Source organism: Helianthus annuus, chromosome 5 (assembly GCF_002127325.2).
Source record: "Helianthus annuus cultivar XRQ/B chromosome 5, HanXRQr2.0-SUNRISE, whole genome shotgun sequence".
NCBI classification, from domain to species: Eukaryota; Viridiplantae; Streptophyta; class Magnoliopsida; order Asterales; family Asteraceae; genus Helianthus; species Helianthus annuus.
In genome coordinates, this window is record NC_035437.2 from 154,624,645 (window position 1) to 154,650,711 (window position 26,067).

The following is a 26,067-nucleotide window of genomic DNA, read 5'->3' on the forward strand; positions in this document are numbered from 1 at the left end:
CTGGAACACAGCGTAAGGGATGGGGCCTTAAAGCCCCCTGTCTGACATGGACGTGACGTGACGCTAACGTGACGTGATAGCCTAACCCATACTAGATTATTGCTTATCTACAGGGCCTGCCTAAACATATTGGGGACCCAAAGCCAAGCATTAATTCAGGTCCCTTTCTCAAAAAATCTGGGTTCTTACTTTCTATTTAGCATGACGGGATATATATCACCTAATCGATTTATAAGCTAGGTGGTTGTTTTTTTCGAAACAAAGTTGGTTATCTATAACAAAGCCAAAAGGGTTATATCCTAGTTGTATCAACTAGTATAGTAAATATGTTTATCCCAAGTAGTTGATGGTAGGGGTATTCTTTTGGTTGTTTTTCGGGTTTTTGGCTGAGAAAAATGACCAGATAACCAATCCATTTAAAGTTCGGCCTGGTCCGATTCAGGTTAGTTCAAATCGGGTTGTTTGGGTTTTAGGTTTAGATGTAAAATTAAAAAAAAAATGATTTTTTTTAAATATCATCAAAATTCATATTGATACTAAAAAAAATTCATCAAAATCCAAACATCACTTGACAATATGATATGATTGTGTTCAAAAAAATGTTTCAAATACCAGAGATTTCAACCCAAAACACATCTATAGTAAAAAAAAACAATAAATGGTTGGGTTTCGGGTTACGGGTTTTTTAAGTTAACGTGTTCGGGTTTTTGGCGGGGAAAAGTGACCCGACAACCAACCCATATAAGGTTTGGGTTGGCCGGGTTCGGGTTTTTCATGTATTCTCTAATTCAGGTTTGGGTGACTTTCAATTCGGGTTGGGTTTCGGGTAGTAATGGACAACCCTAGTTGGTGGTTCTAGTCCTGTGGTAATTATTGATACAGAGTTAGGAACATATGTATGAGGTGTGTAAGTTACATCGTTAACTTTAGTTAATATACTAAAAAACAACTTTATAATAATATAATAAAATAACTAAGTATCATCCTACATAATAAGAGAAAATAAGAAAAATACCAGCAAAAGAGCGGAAAAAATAAGAAAATACAAGGAAAGTAAGGAAACAAGGTGTGCTTAAAAAAATTAACAATCGAACCTTATACACTAGGCTATAAAACGAAAGGCTTACCACTGATCATTAGCGACATTTGTTTCATTATAACAAAAATATTTTAGTATATACACTACATATAAGGCCCCTGACGAGGTGTGACCCGCTTCGGTCAACCCGACCCGGTTACAACCTTTTATATTTATATAAATGCAAACGTTTATTCTAGAACCTTCCATATCTACATGGAAGGTGCACAACTAAATCTCCAACTTTTCGGGAAGATCGTGTAAATCTCTAATTTATCGGAATACATCCTGGGATAAAGGAAACCCTAATGGAAAACCTATATATAGAGACAAACGTATAAGGTATGATCATCTAGTTCTCATACATCTCCTTCTCCAAAGCTTCTCTCATAAACAAATACTTATTCTCACGCCGGAGGGTGGTTACAGGAATAACCCCATTCCTGTAACGAGTCCTAACGGTGTTTCTGTTTTGCAGCCAAGTGTTCGAGTCACTAATCATTGAAGCCGTTGGTACTATTCAGGTCAGTGTTTCTTCATTGGCGCCATCCGTGGGACCTATTTAGCGACAAGAACTTCATGACAAGTGAGGAGAACATGGCTGGTCAGACATTGACAAGTAACAATTTGGCACTAGGGACGGGAACCAGCACCGTTCCACAGCCTTCCCCGGCCGTCACGAGGTCGTTAGATCCAGAGTTCGAGGCGGAAGGGCCACCTCTGGGTTTTGACAATATCACCACCGTCTCTTCCCAGACCGCGGTTACAAACCCTTTCCTCTATATGCCCTCACAAACACCACCAAGGAGGTTGGAGGGGACAGGCGGCAACACATTCGCTCCGGGAACAACTGTTTTTTCACAGGCTTCACGCCTCTACTCCACTCCCGTTATCACCTCGGCGAGCCCCAGTATCTTAATATCAGAAACCAGTACTCCCCAATACTACCAGCCGTTGGTTTCTAACCCAATGCCGCCGTTATACTCAGCCGCGCTTACGGCGGCGTTATCTACACCACCTCATCAGCCGGTCATCATGCCAACGGGGGTAATGAATGCCCCTGTCACACCCGGAAATCAAATGTATTTCCCGGGGTATTGCTATGCGCCCCCTTTTGGGTATTTACCCTCATACGGGGGAACAGCTTATCCGTTTCAGGGAACAGCGCAAGGAAGCTCTCAATCGCCGTACGCGGCTTACATGCCGCCATGGTGGAACTTTCCAACTCCACAACCAATGTATACCCAAGCGCCAACGGAACCTGTGCACGACAGAGAAAATGCGATCAGACCCCGGATGACCCCTTTGGAAAACTCCGGTCTGGGGACAGGACCTGCCCCGGGTGTAAATGTTCCACCGGCACAACCCGTGAATGTGGAGGAAGACGAATTGACCAGGCCGTACAAGCCGGTAGACGCGACATTCCGATCCAAATTCACTCGTAGGATCGCCGAAGCTCCTATCAAAGAAAAACCAAAAATGCCCCAAACGGTCGGTAAGTACGATGGCCTCACTGACCCGGATGACCATCTCAATTTATTTAAGAGCGCGGGGGAAGTGGCCTGCTGGCCCATGCCCTTATGGTGTAAAATGTTCGTACAAACCCTAGTGGGAGCGGCACGAGTATGGTGGGACAGCTTACCCACGGGCGAGATAGACAGTTTTGAAGATTTGGAGTCAAAGTTTATCCTACAGTTCAGTCAGCAGCGCCGACACACGAAGGATAGGAACGAACTCCTTCATATTCGTCGTCGAGACAATGAGACGGTAGAAAACTTTATCATCAGGTTCAACAAAGAAAGCCTGGCGATACCAGGCGTCACCAACGATCTGGCATGCGGAGCGTTCCTCCAAGGGGTTAACGATGACGAACTACTGAGAACACTGCATGGAAGGGACGGGGTACCCCCGACCATAGATGAGATACTGCGAATAGCCAAAGTATATGTGATACAAGAAAAAGCGGTAGCGGCCAGCCACGCGGCCAATAGAAAGAAAGAAGCCCTAAAAAATCAGGAGGAAAAAGATCACCGGGGGTCAAAAAGCAAGCACAGGGGAGACCGATATCAGAGAAACGACAAGGACTCGCGGTATGACAGACACCGAAGCTCCTATTCAAGGAATGAGACATCAAAACCTCGGTCTGAATATCCCAATTTAAGCAAAACTCCGACAGAAATTCTTGCCTCAGAAAACCTCAGGCTCAACCCACCAAAACCACTGAAAGACAACCCGAACAAAGATACGAGTAAGTACTGCGAGTATCACAAGGGGAGCGGGCACGATACCAACGATTGTTTCCAGCTTAAGAAACAGATCGAATATTTCGTGAAGTCGGGAAAATTGGCACACCTAGTGCGAGATATCAAACAAGGCCCGCCCGTGGTCAAGGAAGAGAACGAAAAGGCGGCAGGCAAAAGGCCGCGCGAGTTGAACATGGTTCGTGCCGACATAGGAAGGGGGCGAAACGGAGTTTCTCCACGCTCGAGCCTTGGATGTTGGCAACAATGACTATAGAACCGCGAATGGAAGACTTGCATCTCACCACAGACGCCATGATCATCTCCGCGGCGGTAGGAGACTACCGCATGAGGCGGATCCTAGTCGACACCGGAAGCTCAGAGGATATCATCTACGAACATTGCTTTAACAGAATGCAACCAGAAGATAAGAAGCTGCTTGAATCAGTACACGCCCCTATCAAAGGTTTCACAGGAGAGAAGGTCGATCCTATCGGTCAAATCACTTTCCCGGTAACTTTCGGGCAATCACCCAAAGAAAGAACCATACTACTAACCTTCCTTGTGGTCCGCGCTGAGTCATACCACAATGTGATTATCGGAAGGTTCACTCTGGGAAAGTTAGACGCCATAGTCTCCACGGCGAGAGGTTTTATGAAGTTCCCAACACCGCAAGGTATCGCTACCGTATTTCGCGATAGAATCGGAGAAGTATTGGACACCAAACGATGTCGCCAAGGGCCCACGGGGGCCACGGGACCAGAAAGGTGGGTATTGAGCACGCGCCACCCGGACCAAATGGTCACAATTGGGGACACTCTGTCCCCAGAAGTGAAGAGCGATTTGAAGCAATTGTTAAAAAGAAATGCGGACATCTTCGCTTTCGAGCACTCCGATATGACGGGAGTCCCCCGCGATAAAGCGGAACATAAGCTCGCCACACTCCCAGGCGTTAAGCCAGTCGCTCAGGGTAAACGCAGCATGGCCCTGGACCGCCGAGCGGCGGTCGTTAAGGAAGTACGCAAGTTAGTGGAAGCTGGAATTCTCAGGGAAACGCAGTACCATACTTGGGTGTCCAACCCGGTCATGGTAAAGAAACCAGATGGCACATGGCGAATGTGCATCGATTTCAAAGACCTAAACAAGGCGTGTCCAAAAGACGCGTACCCGTTGCCCGAGATTGATTTAAAGGTCGATTCCCTGGTACCCTATCGATTCAAGTGTTTCCTAGACGCGTATAAAGGGTACCACCAAATCAAAATGTCCAAAGAAGACGAAGAGAAAACGGCGTTCCACACTGACGTTGGCATCTTCTGTTACACCAAAATGCCTTTCGGGCTACGAAACGCAGGGGCTACCTACCAGAGGCTCATGGACAAGGTGTTCGAAACACAGATCGGGCGAAATTTGGAAGTCTATGTAGACGACCTCGTAATCAAAAGCAGCGAAGAAAAACAAATGTTGGCAGATATAGAGGAAACTTTCCAGCGACTCAGAGAGTACAACATAAAGTTAAATCCAAAGAAATGTTCGTTTGGGGTGGAAGAGGGGAAGTTCCTGGGGGTAGTAGTCACCCGAGACGGTTTTAAAGCTAACCCGGAAAAAGTATCCGCCATATCGCGAATGCCTTCTCCCCGAACGCTGAAGGAAGCTCAAGCTCTAAATGGACGACTGGTAGCAATCAACAGGTTCTTAGCAAGGCATGCTGAAAAGTCATTGCCATTCATAAAAACGCTAAAAGATTGCCTCGACAAGAAGAATTTCAAATGGACCAGCGGAGTGGAACAGGCTCTGCAGGAAATGAAGCGTTTTATAGAAAGGTTACCCACGTTGACCGCGCCTAGACCCGGTGAAATGCTAAAAATGTATTTAGCGGCAGCTCACACGGCGGTGAGCGCCGTGCTCATGGTTGAACGAGAAGGGAAACAAACACCAATATACTACATAAGCCGGGTGTTAGCGGGGCCTGAAACGCGCTACCCTACACTGGAAAAGCTAGTTTTAGCATTAGTGCACGCCACGAGGCGATTAAGAAGGTATGTTCAGGCACACCGTGTACAAATCTTAACCAACTATCCGCTACAGCAGGTCTTGCGCAAACCAGAGGTCTCGGGCAGGTTGGCTAAATGGGCCATCGAGCTAGGGGCCCTAGATATCGAATATCAGAAGCGAACGGCGGTTAAGGGGCAAGTGATTGCTGATTTTTTAGCCGAAATACCAGAAGGAGAGGTCGTTACAGACCCGGTCATCCAAGATATACCAGAGTCCAGCACTGCGAGGCAGACTTGGAAGTTATACACGGATGGATCATCTAGTGGAAAGGGGTCCGGTGCAGGCCTAATGCTGATAAGTCCAGATCAAGTCAGGATAATGTACGCCTTACGTTTTGACTTCGAGTGCTCTAATAACGAAGCGGAATACGAGGCATTATTGGCAGGGTTACGGATGGCAAAATCCATGGGGGCAGCCAGGGTAGACGCATACGTCGACTCGCTGCTGGTCAACAATCAGGTCAACGAAACGTACGAAGCCAAAGACGAGGCGATGGCAAAATACCTGGCAAAAACTAAAGAACTCATGGATTCCTTCGACAAGGTCACACTCAACCATGTGCACAGAGGGAAGAATCAAATAGCAGACGCCCTAAGCAAACTCGCTACCTTAGGCATGGAAAAGGAAGTCAAAGTCGAAACGTTGCAGACACCTTCAATAGAACCGCGGAGTGTTTCCGCTGTCACAACAGAAGAACCTTGCTGGTATACTCCGATTCTACGCTTCCTCGTAACAGGTGAATTACCTCCCGCCAAGGGCGAGGCGCAAAAGATACAAACGAAAGCGCTGCAATATGAAGTCAACGATGGTATCCTATACCGAAAATCTTACTTAGGTCCGTTGCTGCGAGGCGTTTCCCCAATAGAGGCAAAGTACCTCATCGGAGAGATCCACGCGGGTATATGCGGCATACACGCCGGACCTAGAGCAGTGGTGGCCAAAATCCATAACGCAGGATATTACTGGCCCGGGATGCATGAGGACGCTGTAACGGAACTGCGAAAATGCCGCAGTTGCCAAAAGTTTGCTCCTCAGACGATACGGCCAAAAAACAGCCTGGTACCGGTAACAGCAGCGTGGCCTTTCCAGAAATGGGCTGTGGATATCGTAGGACCTTTCCCGCCGGCCCCCGGAAAGTTGAAGTACCTAATTGTGGCGGTCGATTACTTCACCAAATGGGTGGAGGCAAAACCTTTGGCTAAGATAACGGCGGAAAACGCCAAAAAATTCCTCTGGGAGCACATCGTGTGCAGATTTGGGTTACCGCTCTACCTGGTAAGCGACAATGGGACACAGTTCACAGATAGAATTTTCCAGGAATGGTGTACTGACCTCCACATCCAGCAGATTTTCACGTCGGTTGCACACCCACAGGGTAACGGACAGGTGGAGCGGGCGAATAGGAGTTTACTAGAAGGAATCAAAAAGCGACTGGGGCACGAGGGAAGCTCGTGGGTGGAAGAATTGCCACATGTACTTTGGGCGCATAGAACAATGCCCAAAACTAGCAACAACGAAACCCCATTCAGCCTCACCTACGGAATGGAGGCAATGATACCCGCTGAAGCAGGGTTACCATCATTACGCCGTCTAAGCATAGGGAATAACAACGACCAATCGCTGAGAGAAGGTTTAGATCTGTTGGAAGAAAGGCGTGAGGCGGCCGCCATCAGCGAAGCACGATACAAGAAAACGTTGGAAAAATATTACAACAAACGGGTGGCTAAACTAAGTTTCAAGGCGGGCGATTACGTCATGCGTGACAACGAAGCAAGTCGGATGGAACCTTCGGGAAAGCTGGGTCCCAACTGGGAAGGCCCTTACGTCATTCAAGAAGACCTGGGTAAAGGGGCCTATCGCCTATCCCGACTAGATGGCACGCCAGTCCCGCGCAGTTGGAACATCGCCCAGTTGAAGAAATGCTACCTGTAAAACCTTGCTCCTAACAGCAAGAGTTAACTATCTTCTCCAATTGACATTTGTAACCCGTGTCGGGATTTTTTCTGCTTTTCTTTTATTTCTTCATGCAAGTTTAATAAAGATTTAAGTTTATTTGTTACAAAAGTTACCATCGCACGATGAATGCATCAAACGGTAAAAACACAAACAAAACCCTTAAACACGAAATATTTTTCATTTATATAAGTCATAGAGCTAACGATAACAAGCGCTTACGGCGGGTATCTTGGTAATAGATACATACACCGCCTCAAAACAGATAGGCATCATCACATGCACATGACCTATCTCAAAAAACAAAAAACCAAGTACTTGTCCCTGTTTCTAAAAACCAAACATAAGGGAACCAAAATACAGAACATGTTCACAACACCTACTGAGGAAGGCTGGGTGCCATTACCACTGCAGGGGTATGCACCACCACCTCATCACCATCATCATCATCATTCACAACCACAACGGGATGGCCGGCCAAATGGTTAGTTGAGCCATCAACCATTGGGGCCACCATACCTGAGCTATCCATCTGCTGCCTCCTCCTCCGACCACCAGAATGGCGCTGGTACGTTAGACGGTATCGCTGTTCAGGGTCCACCGGAATTAGACCAGACAGCACATCAGCTGATAGCTGCACTCCGGGATCCACTGGTCGAGGATCCTCAATAACAATGCTCTGACATGCTCGGTTGGCACGAACCGGAGCAGCATTAGGAATGGGTCTTCTCCCCCTAAGCATCGATTTTGTCACCGGGTGTTGCAGCATTAGCAGGCCATCGGCAGCGTCAAGAACCCGGAAGATCTCGGAGAGGCTTTGTCTATATCGTTTTCTTTCCATCATAAACACACAAACAAAAAAGGAAACGAAAGGTGAATTTATAGCAGTAGTTAAAAAGTTTTGACAGTGGTGACGTCGGATGTATTAATGAAAAACAATCATCACAAGTCACAGAGCCATATTTTACAAGTCGGCGGTGTCAGAAATCATGACATTTGCATTAATTTAGCTGTCAAATCAAAACAGAAATGGGCACTAAACCCAATTCAAACAGTATCATTAACAAGGAAATAAGAGTACATAACAAGCAACAAAAAGAAAAACGGAGCAGTCATTCTTCTTCAGATTCATCCACGGGGTCCAGCATTAGGCGTAGCGATTCTATTCCATCCTCGTTGACTTTATCCATTAAATCGCCATAGCAAGGCAGCGGCTCGGTATACGCCGCCTCAAGGGCGCTCGCCATATCTGTCTGCAACTTACCCTTGACAGCTTGAAAATCAGGCGGCACTCTCTCCAACTGCTGACAATCCATGTAGCCCTTATACACACCATCATGATGCCCGGATTGGTACGCAGCCGCGGAGAGACGGTCAATCAGGCTAGTAAAGTGGGACGATTCACGCAGATACTCAAACGCCCCCACAAGCCCATTAGTTATCAACCAATTCCTATCTCCCCGCATAGCCGCTAGCTGGCTGGTCAAATCATCGATTTCTGCATTGGAATGTGCCAGAGCGTTTTCCACCTCTTTTAACTTAGAGGACGACGATACAACAAGTTTGTTGTTTTCAGTGACAAGTGAGTCACAATGGTCCTGCAACTCCTTGACTTTGCCCTCACGCTCCTCCAGCTCTCCTTGCATCAGCCGGAGCTTGGTCTGGGAAGCTTCTACTTCAGTTGTCAAACTTTGGTACCGCTCCTGAACCTGAGACACAAAATCAGTGTCAACACGAAATTTTTCCAATTGAGCTGATAACTCGAGTCTCACCTTCTGAGCCTCCGCTATAGCCTTACGCTCCAACTCCTCCTGTACATTCTTAGCCTGAGCCAAAACCCGATCTTTTTCCGCCATATCGCGGGCCCATAAGATCCGTTCCTCAGCAAGATGGTTAGTCACCCTCCGCAAATCTTCCTCAGCCTTGTTTTTCTCCGACAAGAATCTGGCCTCCCTTAACCCCACAGTTTGAAGTTGACTTTCTAGGCGATGCTTGTCGTCCCTCAGTTCTTGAATAGTCGCTCGGGCCTGATGAAGTTGGGTGTTATCATGCATCCACCTGCGACGGATCTCTACCAACCTTCGTGGTAGGTTCACAGAATCAGATATTGAGGAATTCATCAAATCTTCATTGTTTAAACCCTCAACGTACGCCGCTTCGGCAGGAGGATACGCCCGCTCGACCCAGTGTTGAACCACAGGGGGGAAGATCAGTCTTGATGATTCAGCGATTTTCCATTGAGGATGGTAGCGCCTATCTTGAGCATGGGGATCCCAACGAACAGTTGGTATAAATAGGTCGTCAATTAGACGGACACCTTCGTCAGCAATACCGCTGCTTGATCCCCGAGTTTCGCCACCACCCACGCTGGTCACCTCCTGCGCTGCCGACACGGTAGCGACATCTTTATCCAGATCAGCAAAATGCCTCTGGGCGAGTCAATCACAGGTGTATCAAGACCGTCTGTCCGTAGTGAAGATAGCGGATCAACAGTTACAGCTACTGATAATATAGGAATAGGGAGGGGCATGACACAGCTCACAGCGGCAGTAACGGAGGCCAAGGACTTCGGGGCCGTGGACATACTAACACTAGTTCCAGGGCACGACAACCCCACAGTGGGCACAAGGGTTGGTATCGCAACTCCAGCTGACACTCCCACAGAGGTACCTGTAGAATAAACATAGTAGGGTGTTAGCAACGTGAACGCTAGTACGCTATAATGGTAGTTAGCAATAGATACCTGGTGAGAAAGCACAAGCAACCTGTACCGCTTCAAAGGCGCTTAGAGTAGGCGCGACAAAGGTTTTTCTTTTCTTCGAGGCACGACTTGGACTAGTCAGGTCGGCGATCAAGGGAACATCACGCCCCACACTGGACGTTTCCTCCATTACGGGCACACTCCCATGAATTGCTGTGTGTTTCTTCCCGGTCAGCTTTATTCGGGCAGGTTTTTTCTCCGACATCGACACGGCGGTAATCGCCGCTGTCACACCCCAACCAATGGCGGAAACATCGGTATGAGACGAAGTGTGAAGATTGCTAGAGACATCATAACGCTATTTGTGACAATATTTAGAGAATCCAAATTTCATTTCATTTCATAACTTCAAATAGTCAACATTACAAGAAATTCAAATACAACAAGTTTAACGAAACAACATGATAACATAACAAAATTTGATACAACATATTAAACCCTAACGTCTATATGTGTATCTAGGCATCAACGCTATTTCTTTTCTTAGCATCGTCCTCATCAACCTGTAACATGTTTAAAATAATTCAATGCAAAAGCAAAGGCGAGTATACAAGTTTGGTACATACATAGCATAAGATAAAAGTGTGAACAATTCCTCATAGCAAGCATGCGATTCAAGATAAACATTAAATATGGCATGTGTATAACATATCAAACCAAGAAAACGCAACTTGCTCATGACATAACCAAAGTTTCAGTAGAGGCGGGTCGTTAATCCTATAGCGCTACATATGTCAAGGTTTGGCTCGTACGAAGTTAATGATAAGTTCAACACATAAGAATCACCCAAATTTAAAGTATCAAGTCATCACATATACAAGCATGTTATAGGAATGTTCATGTGTTTAGACAAAAGTTCATGTGTAAGTTTCAATAGGTAAACATGTTACACCCCAAAAGTAGTAAAAGTAAAAAGGGGAAAAGTACGAGTATACTCACAGTTTACAAGTGGTGACTTGAAATTCCGAGAGCAAGTTTGTAGATGAATTAGTTCGGAGCACCTTGTCCTTCTACACAAGGAAACGTAGGTGTGTGAGTTTGGCGTATAACGGAAGATTATAGATTCGGAGTTTTTAATATATAGAAAGTAACATAGGTGAAAATAATCATCTTGTACGCATAAATCTTGTTCTTGACACTATTGAAACTCAAAAGAGTTGGTATGATTTCATGGATTCTAAGATCCATTAGAGTCGTAACAAGGGCATGGTCATAGATGATGTAACGTCCACTTAACAAATAACTATTAAGTCATCATCAAGTCTTAGTTACTTAGATGTATACATATAGAATAACTTAGATATTATATAGTTTACAAGTCTTATGATTCAAGCATGAGGTAGGAGATTAATGTCTCCATTTAGGTACCTCTTAGTGTCATAGAATACATACATGAGGTAGGAAGAACAAGCTTCCATTTAGGCACCTCTATTGTTCACCACTACACTTGTTGTTATAAACAACAAGGAGGGTCATGAACATACAAGTATCAAGGTATTAACAACAACTAATCTATAGCAAAACATCAAGTAATGAGTGGATTCTTATGAAGGATAGCCCAAGCTAATCCAACCATCACACATTCAACAAGTTTCACACTTGAACATTACTTGTGGGTAAAACCCTAATTAAAAACAGAAAGTTTATGAGGTTTTAACCTCTGATTTAGATGTCTCAACCTTGTTTTTAAGCTTAACCAACCATGGGATAAGTTGTAAGCATTAGGACATAGGTATGAGATGTGTTGGACACAAGTTGCATAGATTTAAACAAGTTTTTGATGAACATAAAAACAAACAGAAAGTTTATGGACTATTTCGGGGCATTTCCAGGTCTGATTTCTCCAAGGAGAAGTCTAGGAATCGAACCCCATGATTATACAAGCAAGTAGGAAAAAGAATCGAGTGAATCGGATAAGAATTGAGTGAGTTATGCTCATTTTCGTGAAGGGGTGTCAATCTACTCGAACCTTTGCTTTCAGCTACGGTTTGGAGGATGTTTTGAGAGTTTTTAGTGTTGCAAAAGTGGTAGGGAGGCTGGTTATAAGTGGTATTTATAGGGGGAAGGATTAGGGTTTCAATGGGTTGGGCTTTGGAAGTGTTTAGAAGGGGTTACACCTTGAAACTAGCCCACAAAACCCAACTATATGGGGCTGAATTTTGCTGAATTTGGGTTGCCATGTTTCTTTATTTTTTTATTTTTTTTAAAACATTATAATGAGTAATTTTATTAGTTAAGTTGTGTAATAATATGCAACAATGTTTCCCCTAACTTGTAACAAGGTGAAATATGAAATAAAACATGATTTAACTAGGTAAAAAGTGTAATGTACAAGTATGTAACATGTTTGTAAGTGACAAGTATATGTCACATATTTACAAGTTCAACATATGTTTGTAAGTATCACAAAGAAGTATCAAATGATCTCATGATTAATCGTATTATGGTGTATGTATAGTATGTAACAAGGAAATGCAAGTTTTCATTCATGATCAAAATCTCGAGTTTACAACGAGTACTAGAAGGAACAAGTACAATGATACAAAGCTTCCAAAATTAGCAACACGAGTAAGACAAGCTATAAATAGAAAGTACAAAACACAGGGCGTTACCGTCTCCCCTCCTTTAGGAAATTTTGTCCCGAAATTTAGGAAGACTCAGGGAAAAGATGAGGATATTTCGATTTCATTTCGCTTTCGAGCTCCCAAGTAAATTCAGCGCCACGTTTTCCTTCCCATCGAACTTTGACAATAGGAATTCGACTGCGCCTCAATTGCTTGGTTCCTTGGTCCATGATTTCGACCGGTTTTTCTACAAAGTGAAGTGTTTCGTTGACTTGCAAGTCTTCGAGAGGAACGTGGAGTCCTTCGTCAGCTAGACATTTCTTTAAGTTGGACACGTGGAAGACAGGGTGTACATTGCTGAGCTCTTCGGGCAGGTCCAGTCTATACGCAACCTCGCCAATCCTCTCGAGAATTTTGAAAGGACCAACGTAGCGAGGTGCGAGTTTCCCTTTCTTGCCAAATCGAACCACGCCCTTCCAAGGGGATACCTTGAGAAGCACGAAGTCACCTGTCTCGAATTCCATAGGTTTGCGTCCTTTGTCAGCGTAACTCTTTTGTCGGTTCCTGGCTTTCAATAGGTTGTCTCGAACCTGTAAAATCTTGTCCGTCGTCTCTTGTATAAGCTCGGGACCGGTGAGTTGAGCTTGACCAATCTCGTGCCAACAAATAGGCGAACGGCACTTACGACCATACAATGCTTCGAAAGGTGCCATTTGAATACTCGCGTGATAACTGTTATTGTACGAGAATTCGACCAAGGGCAAGTGTGAATCCCAGTTGCCACCAAAATCTATTATGCATGAACGAAGCATATCCTCTAAGGTTTGGATGGTACGCTCGGTTTGACCGTCAGTCTGAGGATGGAAGGCAGTGCTAAGGTTGAGTTTAGTACCCATAGCAGATTGAAAAGTTTGCCAGAGACGAGACGTAAAACGAGCATCACGATCAGAAATGATGTCGATGGGAATACCATGACGACAGATTATCTCCTTCATGTAGACCTTAGCCAATTTCTCGACTTTGAAATCTTCACGAATAGGGAGGAAGTGAGCTGACTTGGTCAATCGATCAACGATTACCCAAATGCTGTCATGACCAGCAGTAGTGCGAGGAAGCTTAGTGATAAAATCCATGGCAATGCTCTCCCATTTCCAGATAGGAATCCTGGGTTGTTTGAGTAAGCCAGAGGGACGTTGATGTTCAGCTTTCACTTTGGAACATGTGAGACATTTTGAGACGAAAGTGGCTATATCCTTCTTCATTCCAGGCCACTAATAGGATGTACGCATATCATGGTACATCTTGTCGGCACCAGGGTGAATAGAATACTTCGTGTTATGGGCCTCCTTCATCAGGAATTTGCGAAGATCATCACGGTCGGGAATCCAGATACGATTGAGATAGTATAAAATGCCATCAGATTTGGACACGAGACTATTTTCAGCTCCACATTGCATCTCGTTGTAGAGGTTACCCTCATTAACGGATGTATACTGAGCGTTGCGTATACGATTTTGAAGATCGTGGACGAGTTGGAAACAACGAATACTTTTGACATGAGTTTTGCGACTAAGAGCGTCGGCTACTACATTCGCTTTACCTGGGTGGTATTTGATTTCGCAATCGTAGTCGTTTAACAATTCCACCCAACGACGTTGACGCATATTCAGTTCTTTTTGGTTGAAGATGTGTTGAAGGCTCTTATGGTCGGTGAAGACCACACATTTAGTACCATAGAGGTAGTGTCGCCAAATCTTCAATGCAAAAACGACTGCACCAAGTTCAAGGTCGTGGGTAGTATAGTTTTTCTCATGAATTTTGAGTTGTCTCGATGCGTAAGCGATAACCTTGTCACGTTGCATAAGGACGCAACCAAGGCCAAGGTTTGAAGCGTCGCAATACACGACAAAATCATCGTTACCATCAGGAAGCGTTAGGATAGGAGCATTGCAAAGCATGTCCTTGAGCGTTTGAAAAGATTCCTCTTGTTCGGGACCCCAAACAAAAGGTCTCTCTTTTTGAGTCAAGGAGGTCAAAGGAACAGCGATTTTTGAAAAGTTGGAGATGAAACGACGATAGTAACCAACAAGACCAAGAAATGAGCGAACATCAGACGGAGATTTAGGTGCGATCCAATTTTTCACAGCTTCGATTTTTGCGGGATCAACGTGAATTCCAAGTTCGTTGACAGTATGACCAAGGAATTGAACCTCTTTTAGCCAAAATTCACACTTGGAGAATTTGGCGTATAGACGTTCAGCCCGGAGGAGTTCAAGGATAAGATGCAAGTGTCGCTTATGCTCTTCTTGCGTCTTGGAATAGATGAGGATATCGTCGATGAAGACGATCACAAAACGGTCTAAGTATGCTTTGCACACGCGGTTCATTAAATCCATGAAGACAGCAGGTGCGTTGGTCAAACCAAAGGGCATGACCACGAACTCATAATGACAATAACGTGTACGGAAAGCGGTTTTAGGTACATCTTCTTCGAGTACTCGAAGTTGATGATACCCAGAACGAAGATCGATCTTTGAAAAGCAGGTCGCGCCTTGCAATTGGTCGAAGAGGTCATCAATGCGAGGAAGAGGGTATCGGTTTTTGATAGTAAGCTTGTTGAGCTCACGATAGTCGATACACATACGAAATGATCCATCTTTCTTTTTGACAAACAAAACGGGAGCGCCCCAAGGAGAAGTACTAGGGCGTATAAAGCCTTTGTCAAGAAGCTCTTGAAGTTGACTCGAGAGCTCTTGCATCTCAGAGGGTGCTAAACGATAGGGGGACTTAGCGACAGGCGTAGCACCAGGCACTAAATCGATGCGAAAATCGACAGAACGAGCAGGAGGCGGACCAGGAAGATCGTCGGGGAATACATCCGGAAAATCGCGTACAACAGGAACGTCGCTTATGCTTGGGCCTTTGTCCTTCTTTTCCACAATGTGGGCGAGAAAGGCGAAGGTACCCTTGCGTAAGCATTTGTTTGCTTTGATACACGACATAAGCTTAAGGCCTTGAGAAGGCTTTTCACCATAGACGTGTAGAGAATCACCGTTTGGAAGAGGAAGGCGGATAAACTTTTCAGAACAAACAACTTCAGCGCGAACTTGCCTAAGCCAGTCCATGCCTACTATGATGTCAAAGCTACCCATTTGCATAGGTATAAGGTTGATTGAAAACGTATGATCGTTGAGAATCAAGGAACAATTTACAGTGACGGTTTTACCATTAGCGACTCCGACAGCGAAAGATTTTGGCAACTTAGAGCGTTTACACTGGAGCAAGGACTCGAATTCTAACGACACAAAACTTTTATCGGCGCCAGTATCAAATAAGCATGAAGCATAGACATGGTTAACGAGAAACGTACCAGTAATGACGTCGTTTGCGTTTTGAGCCTGAGCTGTGGTGAGGAGGAAAGCTCGACCCCTAGCGGGTTCTTGAACCTGTTGTTGTTGCTGCTGGGGTTGTGGCTGTGGTAGATGCTGTCGAGGCTGTTGTGGTTGATATCGTTGAGGACACACATTGGCCATATGGTTGGTATCACCACACGTGAAACATGCTCGCACAGGAGCGACTTGGGTTGGAGCTAAGAGAGCTTGGTTTTGGTTGACATGAGTGGTGTAGCGGCAGAATGGGGCGGTATGCCCACCTCGGCCACACCTGTCGCACTTCCGACATTGAGTGTTTAGAGGGTGATGATATCGGCACTTGTCACACTTTGGGTGCGTTCCAGTATACACCTTGCGTGGAGTTTCATTGTTGGTAAAAGCAGGCACAGTTTGTAGAGGTTGTGGGTTTGGCGGAGTGACGACCGCACAGTTTTGGCTTGAAGCCTTCCGCTTCTTGCCTTGGTTCCTCTTAGACTGTTGGGAGGGTTTGGGCTCATCAGAAGAGTCAACAGTAGCTTGGTGTGCATTCTTTGTTGAAACCTTGTCATAGGTTCCATGAAGAACGCAATTGTTGTTAAGTTCGGTGGCTATACGAAAAGCATCTTCAATGGTTTGGGGATTGGCAGAGGCAAGATGGTTTGTCAGGGAAGGTGCAACACAACGGACGAATTTGGCTATGGTTTTGGGTACGGTTTCAACTTGTCCAGGACAGAGAACACTGAGTTGTTTAAAGCGCGTAATCAGGCCATCCATGTCACTCCCCTTCTGAGTAAGGTTCCAAAATTCGTTCTCCAATTTTTGGAGTTCATGAGGAGGACAGAAGTGGTCTTTCATAAGCTGTTTGAGATCGTCCCAAGGCATAGCATGTGCAACCTCGTTTCCCCTTTTGTTGCGTTCAGTCGTCCACCACTCGAGTGCCTTTTCACGAAACACCCCAGTTGCATTCAAGGTTCTTAGTTCGTCAGGGCAACCACTTTGCAAGAAGGTAAGCTCGATGGCATCAAACCAGTTCATCATGGCGGTAGCGCCATTCTTGCCAGTAAATTCTAAGGGTTTACAAGCCATGAAGTGCTTAAATTGGAAGGTCGATTTGGGTTTGTCTGCCTTTGAGTCAACGGAGCCATGTGGTGAATCGGTTTGAATCTTGCTAACGATGTCGGGTAGGACTTTAGCAAATTGTTTGGCCATGAATTTCATGCAATCTTTTTGAGACATGGCGGAGGAAGTCGAACCCTTCTTAGACTTGAGTCTCTTGGAGGAACTAGACGACATCTAAAAGATTGAAAGAGAAGGAAAGGATGAGACTTTGATCATTAATCGAAAACAAGGTTTGTGTATGTAAAAGCAAGTAAATGTTCATGTACCAAGTAAAGTTCACATAGAGCATAAGTTTCCAACATACATTCAACAAGAGTAACACATAAGTTGCGTAAAGGGGTATAAATTTAGTTTGTTCACGAGGATTATTATTGTTTGTGATTGCGGTAACGTGCGAAATGATTTAAAACGACATTTCGAAACGAATGAACGTTCAAGTATAAAATCACATATAAATTGAGATACATAAAAGAGAGGCTCAATAAAACATAGGAATGTTTCGGGTAGAGAAACGTCGACAATTCCAAAGTGGGTCGAAAGTCCTTTCGATATAGAGATATTGTGCTTTGGCCTATAAGTAAGATACTCTCGTCGAGAAGCGATTAACGGTATCTTACCCTTCCGGTTACTACACATCTCTAAATGATTGGAACATTCGGGACTTTGGCGAGAATAAAAATCAAGGAATGGGACTTAATCGACAAGATGCGGGTTTCACCCCTAACTTGACGATTTCGTACCCTAAATGTGGTTGGTACTTGTCGGCCAAAATAAAATTTTGACACTTTGACAAGGGTCCACTAGAGTTGAAATGGAAATTACCATTAAGTTGTGGATGTCACTCCTAGCTTAATGGTGAAATTTCGTGCAAAAATAGTTTAAAGGTAGAGTGAGAGTCGTTTACCAAATTGTGGGTTTCACGCCTATTTTGGTAAAGTTGTCTCGTTGATGTTACAAGAGTATAAAATAGCATAAGTGTATTCGTGTTAGCCTTAGGAAAGGCGCATAAGTTTAATAACAAGAATTGTAGCTAGGAAGCATGCATGGTAGAGTACAAAAGTTTTAAACAACAAATAAGAGACAAAGTTCCTAAAACTATAGACTAGGGCAAAAGCATGGCAATTTTCCTAATTCCCTATAGTTATGGCTCTGATACCAATCTGTCACACCCCAACCAATGGCGGAAACATCGGGATGAGACGAAGTGTGAAGATTGCTAGAGACATCATAACGCTATTTGTGACAATATTTAGAGAATCCAAATTTCATTTCATTTCATAACTTCAAATAGTCAACATTACAAGAAATTCAAATACAACAAGTTTAACGAAACAACATGATAACATAACAAAATTTGATACAACATATTAAACCCTAACGTCTATATGTGTATCTAGGCATCAACGCTATTTCTTTTCTTAGCATCGTCCTCATCAACCTGTAACATGTTTAAAATAATTCAATGCAAAAGCAAAGGCGAGTATACAAGTTTGGTACATACATAGCATAAGATAAAAGTGTGAACAATTCCTCATAGCAAGCATGCGATTCAAGATAAACATTAAATATGGCATGTGTATAACATATCAAACCAAGAAAACGCAACTTGCTCATGACATAACCAAAGTTTCAGTAGAGGCGGGTCGTTAATCCTATAGCGCTACATATGTCAAGGTTTGGCTCGTACGAAGTTAATGATAAGTTCAACACATAAGAATCACCCAAATTTAAAGTATCAAGTCATCACATATACAAGCATGTTATAGGAATGTTCATGTGTTTAGACAAAAGTTCATGTGTAAGTTTCAATAGGTAAACATGTTACACCCCAAAAGTAGTAAAAGTAAAAAGGGGAAAAGTACGAGTATACTCACAGTTTACAAGTGGTGACTTGAAATTCCGAGAGCAAGTTTGTAGATGAATTAGTTCGGAGCACCTTGTCCTTCTACACAAGGAAACGTAGGTGTGTGAGTTTGGCGTATAACGGAAGATTATAGATTCGGAGTTTTTAATATATAGAAAGTAACATAGGTGAAAATAATCATCTTGTACGCATAAATCTTGTTCTTGACACTATTGAAACTCAAAAGAGTTGGTATGATTTCATGGATTCTAAGATCCATTAGAGTCGTAACAAGGGCATGGTCATAGATGATGTAACGTCCACTTAACAAATAACTATTAAGTCATCATCAAGTCTTAGTTACTTAGATGTATACATATAGAATAACTTAGATATTATATAGTTTACAAGTCTTATGATTCAAGCATGAGGTAGGAGATTAATGTCTCCATTTAGGTACCTCTTAGTGTCATAGAATACATACATGAGGTAGGAAGAACAAGCTTCCATTTAGGCACCTCTATTGTTCACCACTACACTTGTTGTTATAAACAACAAGGAGGGTCATGAACATACAAGTATCAAGGTATTAACAACAACTAATCTATAGCAAAACATCAAGTAATGAGTGGATTCTTATGAAGGATAGCCCAAGCTAATCCAACCATCACACATTCAACAAGTTTCACACTTGAACATTACTTGTGGGTAAAACCCTAATTAAAAACAGAAAGTTTATGAGGTTTTAACCTCTGATTTAGATGTCTCAACCTTGTTTTTAAGCTTAACCAACCATGGGATAAGTTGTAAGCATTAGGACATAGGTATGAGATGTGTTGGACACAAGTTGCATAGATTTAAACAAGTTTTTGATGAACATAAAAACAAACAGAAAGTTTATGGACTATTTCGGGGCATTTCCAGGTCTGATTTCTCCAAGGAGAAGTCTAGGAATCGAACCCCATGATTATACAAGCAAGTAGGAAAAAGAATCGAGTGAATCGGATAAGAATTGAGTGAGTTATGCTCATTTTCGTGAAGGGGTGTCAATCTACTCGAACCTTTGCTTTCAGCTACGGTTTGGAGGATGTTTTGAGAGTTTTTAGTGTTGCAAAAGTGGTAGGGAGGCTGGTTATAAGTGGTATTTATAGGGGGAAGGATTAGGGTTTCAATGGGTTGGGCTTTGGAAGTGTTTAGAAGGGGTTACACCTTGAAACTAGCCCACAAAACCCAACTATATGGGGCTGAATTTTGCTGAATTTGGGTTGCCATGTTTCTTTATTTTTTTATTTTTTTTAAAACATTATAATGAGTAATTTTATTAGTTAAGTTGTGTAATAATATGCAACAATGTTTCCCCTAACTTGTAACAAGGTGAAATATGAAATAAAACATGATTTAACTAGGTAAAAAGTGTAATGTACAAGTATGTAACATGTTTGTAAGTGACAAGTATATGTCACATATTTACAAGTTCAACATATGTTTGTAAGTATCACAAAGAAGTATCAAATGATCTCATGATTAATCGTATTATGGTGTATGTATAGTATGTAACAAGGAAATGCAAGTTTTCATTCATGATCAAAATCTCGAGTTTACAACGAGTACTAGAAGGAACAAGTACAATGATACAAAGCTTCCAAAATTAGCAACACGAGTAAGACAAGCTATAAATAGAAAGTACAAAACACAGGGCGTTACCGCCGCACTTGGCAACGGAGTAATGTACGCGGCGGGGTCCGCCGGAATAGCGGGCAGAAGAAACTGCTCAAGATGCACCTTTAGCACATCTGGTTCCCCTTCGTCCAACACGCGGTCGGCAGGCTTCAACGCGAGGTGCCGCGGTGGATCAATAAAGTCGAACATACCCCACTCCCCTGCGTGACATATGAGGATAATAAAAAACAACAAAATAATAAACACTGCAAAACTAGCAAGGCATGATGATGTAAACATACCTGCATCGTCTCTTTGAAATGAGGGATAACGCTTAATATCAGGCCACAATAAACTTATGCCGGCCATCACCAACGCACCTTCTGGGATAATTGTGCACTCAAAGGGGCGGCCACATAGCTTCACATAAAGGGCATTTGATGTGTACGAATCCTCAGGAGGAGCATCGTCTCTCACTTTATCCTTTGGCCCCTTCTCTCTCCAGTGCATCTCCCCAGGGATAACAGTGGCATCAAGATAAAAGAATTTTTTCTTCCAATCTTTGTCCCTCGAGCTGGTGGGAATATCCCTTAAGCACGACGCATCCGTATCTCTCCGATCGAAAGTAAAGAAAGGGGATTTCCACACAAGCACAAAGAAAGCCCTAAAAACAACCAGCAACCAGTTCTGGGATATGGCCCAGCGCTATACAAGCATACTCAAATTGCCGAAGTTTCACTAAGCCAAGGGGATGTATTTGAGAGATGTGGATACGGTGAAAATCGAGAACTGATTTCAAGAATTTGGTGATGGGTAGCCGGAAATTGCAGAATTTGAAAAAATCACTGAACAACGTGATTTTACCTCCCTTCAAGGGAAAGGCAGTGTCGGTTTTCGACGGCAAAACAGGGTTCCATTCGGCCCTAATGCCGTAATCATAAACAAGGTTATTGAAGGATGTTACGCCCCACTTACAAAACAGTATGTCGGCAGGGGCGGTAGCGGTGGAAGACGATTCATTCGTTTTCAAAGCCATTGAGTAGAAAGAATAATGAAGGAGTAATTTGGGGGAAGGGATTTGAGCTCCTACACAAGGAGTCGTTATTTATACGCAAAGGCAACTTTTCAAATTCAAAAAGATGTACGAACGGACACACGTGTCCACGCGGGGTACAAAACAGCTGTCACCAATATGATGACCCAACTGTCACATCCTGTATTCTCGCCGTCATTTCCCAAAGCCGTTGTAACAATCATCATAGGCTAACTTTTTCTTTTTTCTCTTAGTCCGACCTAATGGATTTTTTCCATGAGCTCGGACTGGGGGGACATGACGAGGTGTGACCCGCTTCGGTCAACCCGACCCGGTTACAACCTTTTATATTTATATAAATGCAAACGTTTATTCTAGAACCTTCCATATCTACATGGAAGGTGCATAACTAAATCTCCAACTTTTCGGGAAGATCGTGTAAATCTCTAATTTATCGGAATACATCCTGGGATAAAGGAAACCCTAATGGAAAACCTATATATAGAGACAAACGTATAAGGTATGATCATCTAGTTCTCATACATCTCCTTCTCCAAAGCTTCTCTCATAAACAAATACTTATTCTCACGCTGGAGGGTGGTTACAGGAATAACCCCATTCCTGTAACGAGTCCTAACGGTGTTTCTGTTTTGCAGCCAAGTGTTCGAGTCACTAATCATTGAAGCCGTAGGTACTATTCAGGTCAGTGTTTCTTCAGCCCCAAATATACACTACATATGACATTAGTTAATACAATTGAACAAAAAGTGTTAACCATCGGACTCCTTCTTCCCCCAAACACTTCCATACCGATTGAGGCAAACGAAGAGGAAGAGGAAGCGGAGGCAAACGACGGCACCAGTTAGAGTAGTGGAAACTCTTACTGTGGAGGGGAGGAGAGGAAGAGGCAGACCCAAACTGACATGGGATGAGCAGATTAGGCATGATTTACTAAAGTTGCATCTTTATGAGGACATGGTCCAAGATAGGACTTCGTGGAGGCATAGGATTAGGGTTAAGGACTTCTAGAGGATATTGTAGTAAGGTCTTAGGTGTATTTTAGGGACGTAGGTTTTTCTTATTCTTTAAGTGACTTTACCGGTGATTGTGTTCTTCTGTTTATGCCCAAATGATGTTGTATGCTATTATACATGATTTACATTATATTGTGTCACTCTGATCACTTTCTTGGTCTTGGTATTGGTGACTTCTTATTTCTATATTCTTTGACTTGGTGTGTTGGTATGCTATTCGTTTTGGAGCTGAGGGTCTCTCTGGAAGATGACTCTCTATCTCTAAGGATAGAGGCAAGGTCTGTCTACATCCCACTCTTCCCATACCCTATAGATAGCTTTGCTATTTGTGTGCTTTACTGGGTATGGTTGCTTTTGTTGTATGACATTTTTCTTTACGAAATAAGGCCCCAAAAATTTGGAGTCCGTAAGCCAGTAGATACATACACTTCATGGCAAGTTTGACACTAGCTATTAACCATAATGTTATTTTGATACTTGCATGGTCTAACTTTGTAATTTGTGTGTGTGTATATATATATATATATAGAACATGTAATTATGTATATGTAGGGCCAGGATTTAGAGAAAACGGTAGAAAGTGCGAGAACGGTGAGAACGCTTATTGATCGTCCGATCAAAACAATCTATGTACTAGATTGGCGCAGTGGCATTTTAGTAAATAACACCAATTTTATTACGTTGACGCGCTTCACTAAGGGTAAAAAAGTAAAAAACCATTTCTCACATAAAACGCCATTGAAAAATAAAACGCCAAATAAATACAAAACACCAATTTTATCACTGCGTACTTTTTTCTGTGTTTTTATTTAAGCTCTCTGGCTACAGAAACGCCAAAAAATATCAAACGCCGTTATATATAACGCGAAAGCTTACATCCGGATAAATGTTAATTACATTTTTTGTTATAAAAATAACATCCCGCCTAAACTACGCGCCAAAAAATCTATAAATAGAAACGTATCACCACCTTCCGTTTATCACACCAAAAAAACACACAGTGGTTGCTAAAAAAATTTACAACTCAATGTAAAACGCCAAAAAATACAACGACGGCAAACATCTTTTCTTTCATCCTCAGTAATGTTCTGCATGAAGCTTCATTTAATGATTTGTTACGTGAGTGTAGTAAGATTTTGCTGCATGAGATGGACAAAATTGAAAAAAGAGGGACTGATGACACACATATGTCATACTGTCATCTTTGTTCCTGAAGAATGTTTGGATGATAAGAAGAAACCTATACCAGTGTAAATGCTACTTTAGCCTCGATGATTATAATGAAGACGACAGGCATATAGCATCCACCCACACGAGGTCGATCTATGTCTCCAACATCCACAAAGAAACTTCAACACAAGAACAAAGAAAATAAACAATGCCAAACCCCAAACGCCATTTATTTGTCACATTTCGTGTAGTTTCAAAAGAAAAAAGAGACTGATGACACTGAAGATTTAAAATCATAAATTGCTTCTACTTTGTTTTTTTTTTTTTTAATTTTCTTTATCTATTGTTTGTTTTGTAATGTCAGTTAATAAACAACAAAAGAATATTAATACTATAATGAAAAATATAATAAAACATCAAAATTAGCAAATGCGTGTAAAACGCCATAATGCCATAAAAACGCCCCCAAAAAACTACCAAACTATAATAAAATTAATTTGAACAACTAATATTATAAAAAAGCGTGAAACAATGTGCAAAGAATATAAAACAAAAGAAGTCCAATAGTTATTTAACCGCCATTGGAAAACAAAACGCCATAATTACAGCCGTAAAAGATTTGACGTGTTACACCATTAAAACAGTTGAGTCTGAAAACAAAACACGGTAAAACTGCAAAAAAACAGTAAAATGAAACGACGGAAAACATAATTACTAACATTTATTATATTTATTTATCTTTTTTCAAAACGTCATAATTACCTGTCATACGCGGGGGAAAAAGTCAATATAAAAGAAGACCACGAGAACCCAAGCTCAAACACATCAAAAAAGTTGGCTAAAACGCCACATGTTGTACAAAACGCCAAAAAATTTAAAAATGGCTAAGGTTATTGCATGGAGGTCTGAAAGGAAAGAGAAATGATTCATCATAAAGTTCTCTGATAGGAGAAGGGTAAAGGTAAGAACAAGCAAAGCCATGCTTGAAATGAATGAAAATGTTCAGAATGATATCCTGGCCCTTGGGGTTCCAATAGACAATGATTGTGAAAGAACGAGAACTGTAATAAAAAGACTGAAGAGAAAATTTCCGGCAGAAGATGATGATGATATTGAAGATACTCATATACCAAAACATAGCAGTTGGGTATTGCATGAGGAAGAAGGAACACTTGAAGTGACTTATAAAAACGGGGTGCAATATTCAAGGCCAATGAAAGAAATGTTGAAGACAGGGTTGCTATCTATCATTGAACAACTCTGTGATTTAACACCTTTAAACGATCCAAAATCCAAGGACGCGGTGATATTCAAGAGTAGGCTGCAGCAAAGAAGAGACGAGCTAATGGCGTTATACGCAAAAATGAAATTTGACGATGAAGAATCTGGAGAAAGTGATGAACAAAGCGATGGGTACATCTCTAATGTAATCCCACCTACGGAAGACTATTAGTTTATTTTGATTTTCGTGTTATTGTAATTTTATAAAATATTAATCTATGGAAATCAATTATTAACAAAAAGATACAAAACGCCAAAAATGACATGGAAAAAGCCATAACGCCAAAAAATTAACTATGTGACACAAAAATAATTAATTCAAAGAGAAGAAATCTGAGAAAAAACAGTAAAACGCCAAATAATTAATAATTCTACATAACGCCAAAATTATCTTGCACGCAAAAAATAAAGCAACATGTCAAATGCGAAAATCGTGAAAGGAGAAGAATACAAAAAGACAAAAAACCCCTCGGACCCGGATCATGCCCCGCGCCACGTGTTCGGCCAGGATGTGTTCTCACCGTTCTCACACTTTTTGTCGTTTTCTCCTGATCCCGTTTCTGTATATGTATTATAACTTGCTATCTGTTCGCGCGATTTGGCGGGAAATCAGTTGCTATCGGTTAAGTTCGTTACACAGGGGAATTTGGTTGGTACTGATTCAGTTCGTTACAGTATCGGTATGGTATTGACACTCGGTTTAAAGTCATTATATGTCCAAAAGAATGTGTTTTGCATTGAAAACCATAAAAATGAATATTGATGCCAGTTCCAGTAGTAACTGTACCGACATTGATGTTAGTATCGGTTCGGTTCGTCGTTGTACTATTTTGAATAAAACTATTTTTTCAACAAAGTTAATACAAGAATGGTGAGAAGAAAAAACTAAACACGGTCTCTTATTTAGCT

The 26,067-nt window shown here is 42.5% G+C and overlaps 1 protein-coding gene across 1 annotated transcript; it reads left to right on the forward strand.

The window, feature by feature from the left end:
- Positions 1–3,585: 3,585 nt before the first annotated feature.
- On the forward strand, positions 3,586–7,302 carry LOC110943981. The gene has a single exon (XM_022185710.1). It carries the CDS (start codon positions 3,586–3,588, stop codon positions 7,300–7,302), a length of 3,717 nt encoding a protein of 1,238 aa, XP_022041402.1.
- Positions 7,303–26,067: the final 18,765 nt, after the last annotated feature.

What these genes read in the sequence shown, in the direction of transcription:
- LOC110943981 (XM_022185710.1), top strand. Translation starts at nt 3,586, where the DNA reads ATGACTATAGAACCGCGAATGGAAGACTTGCATCTCACCACAGACGCC.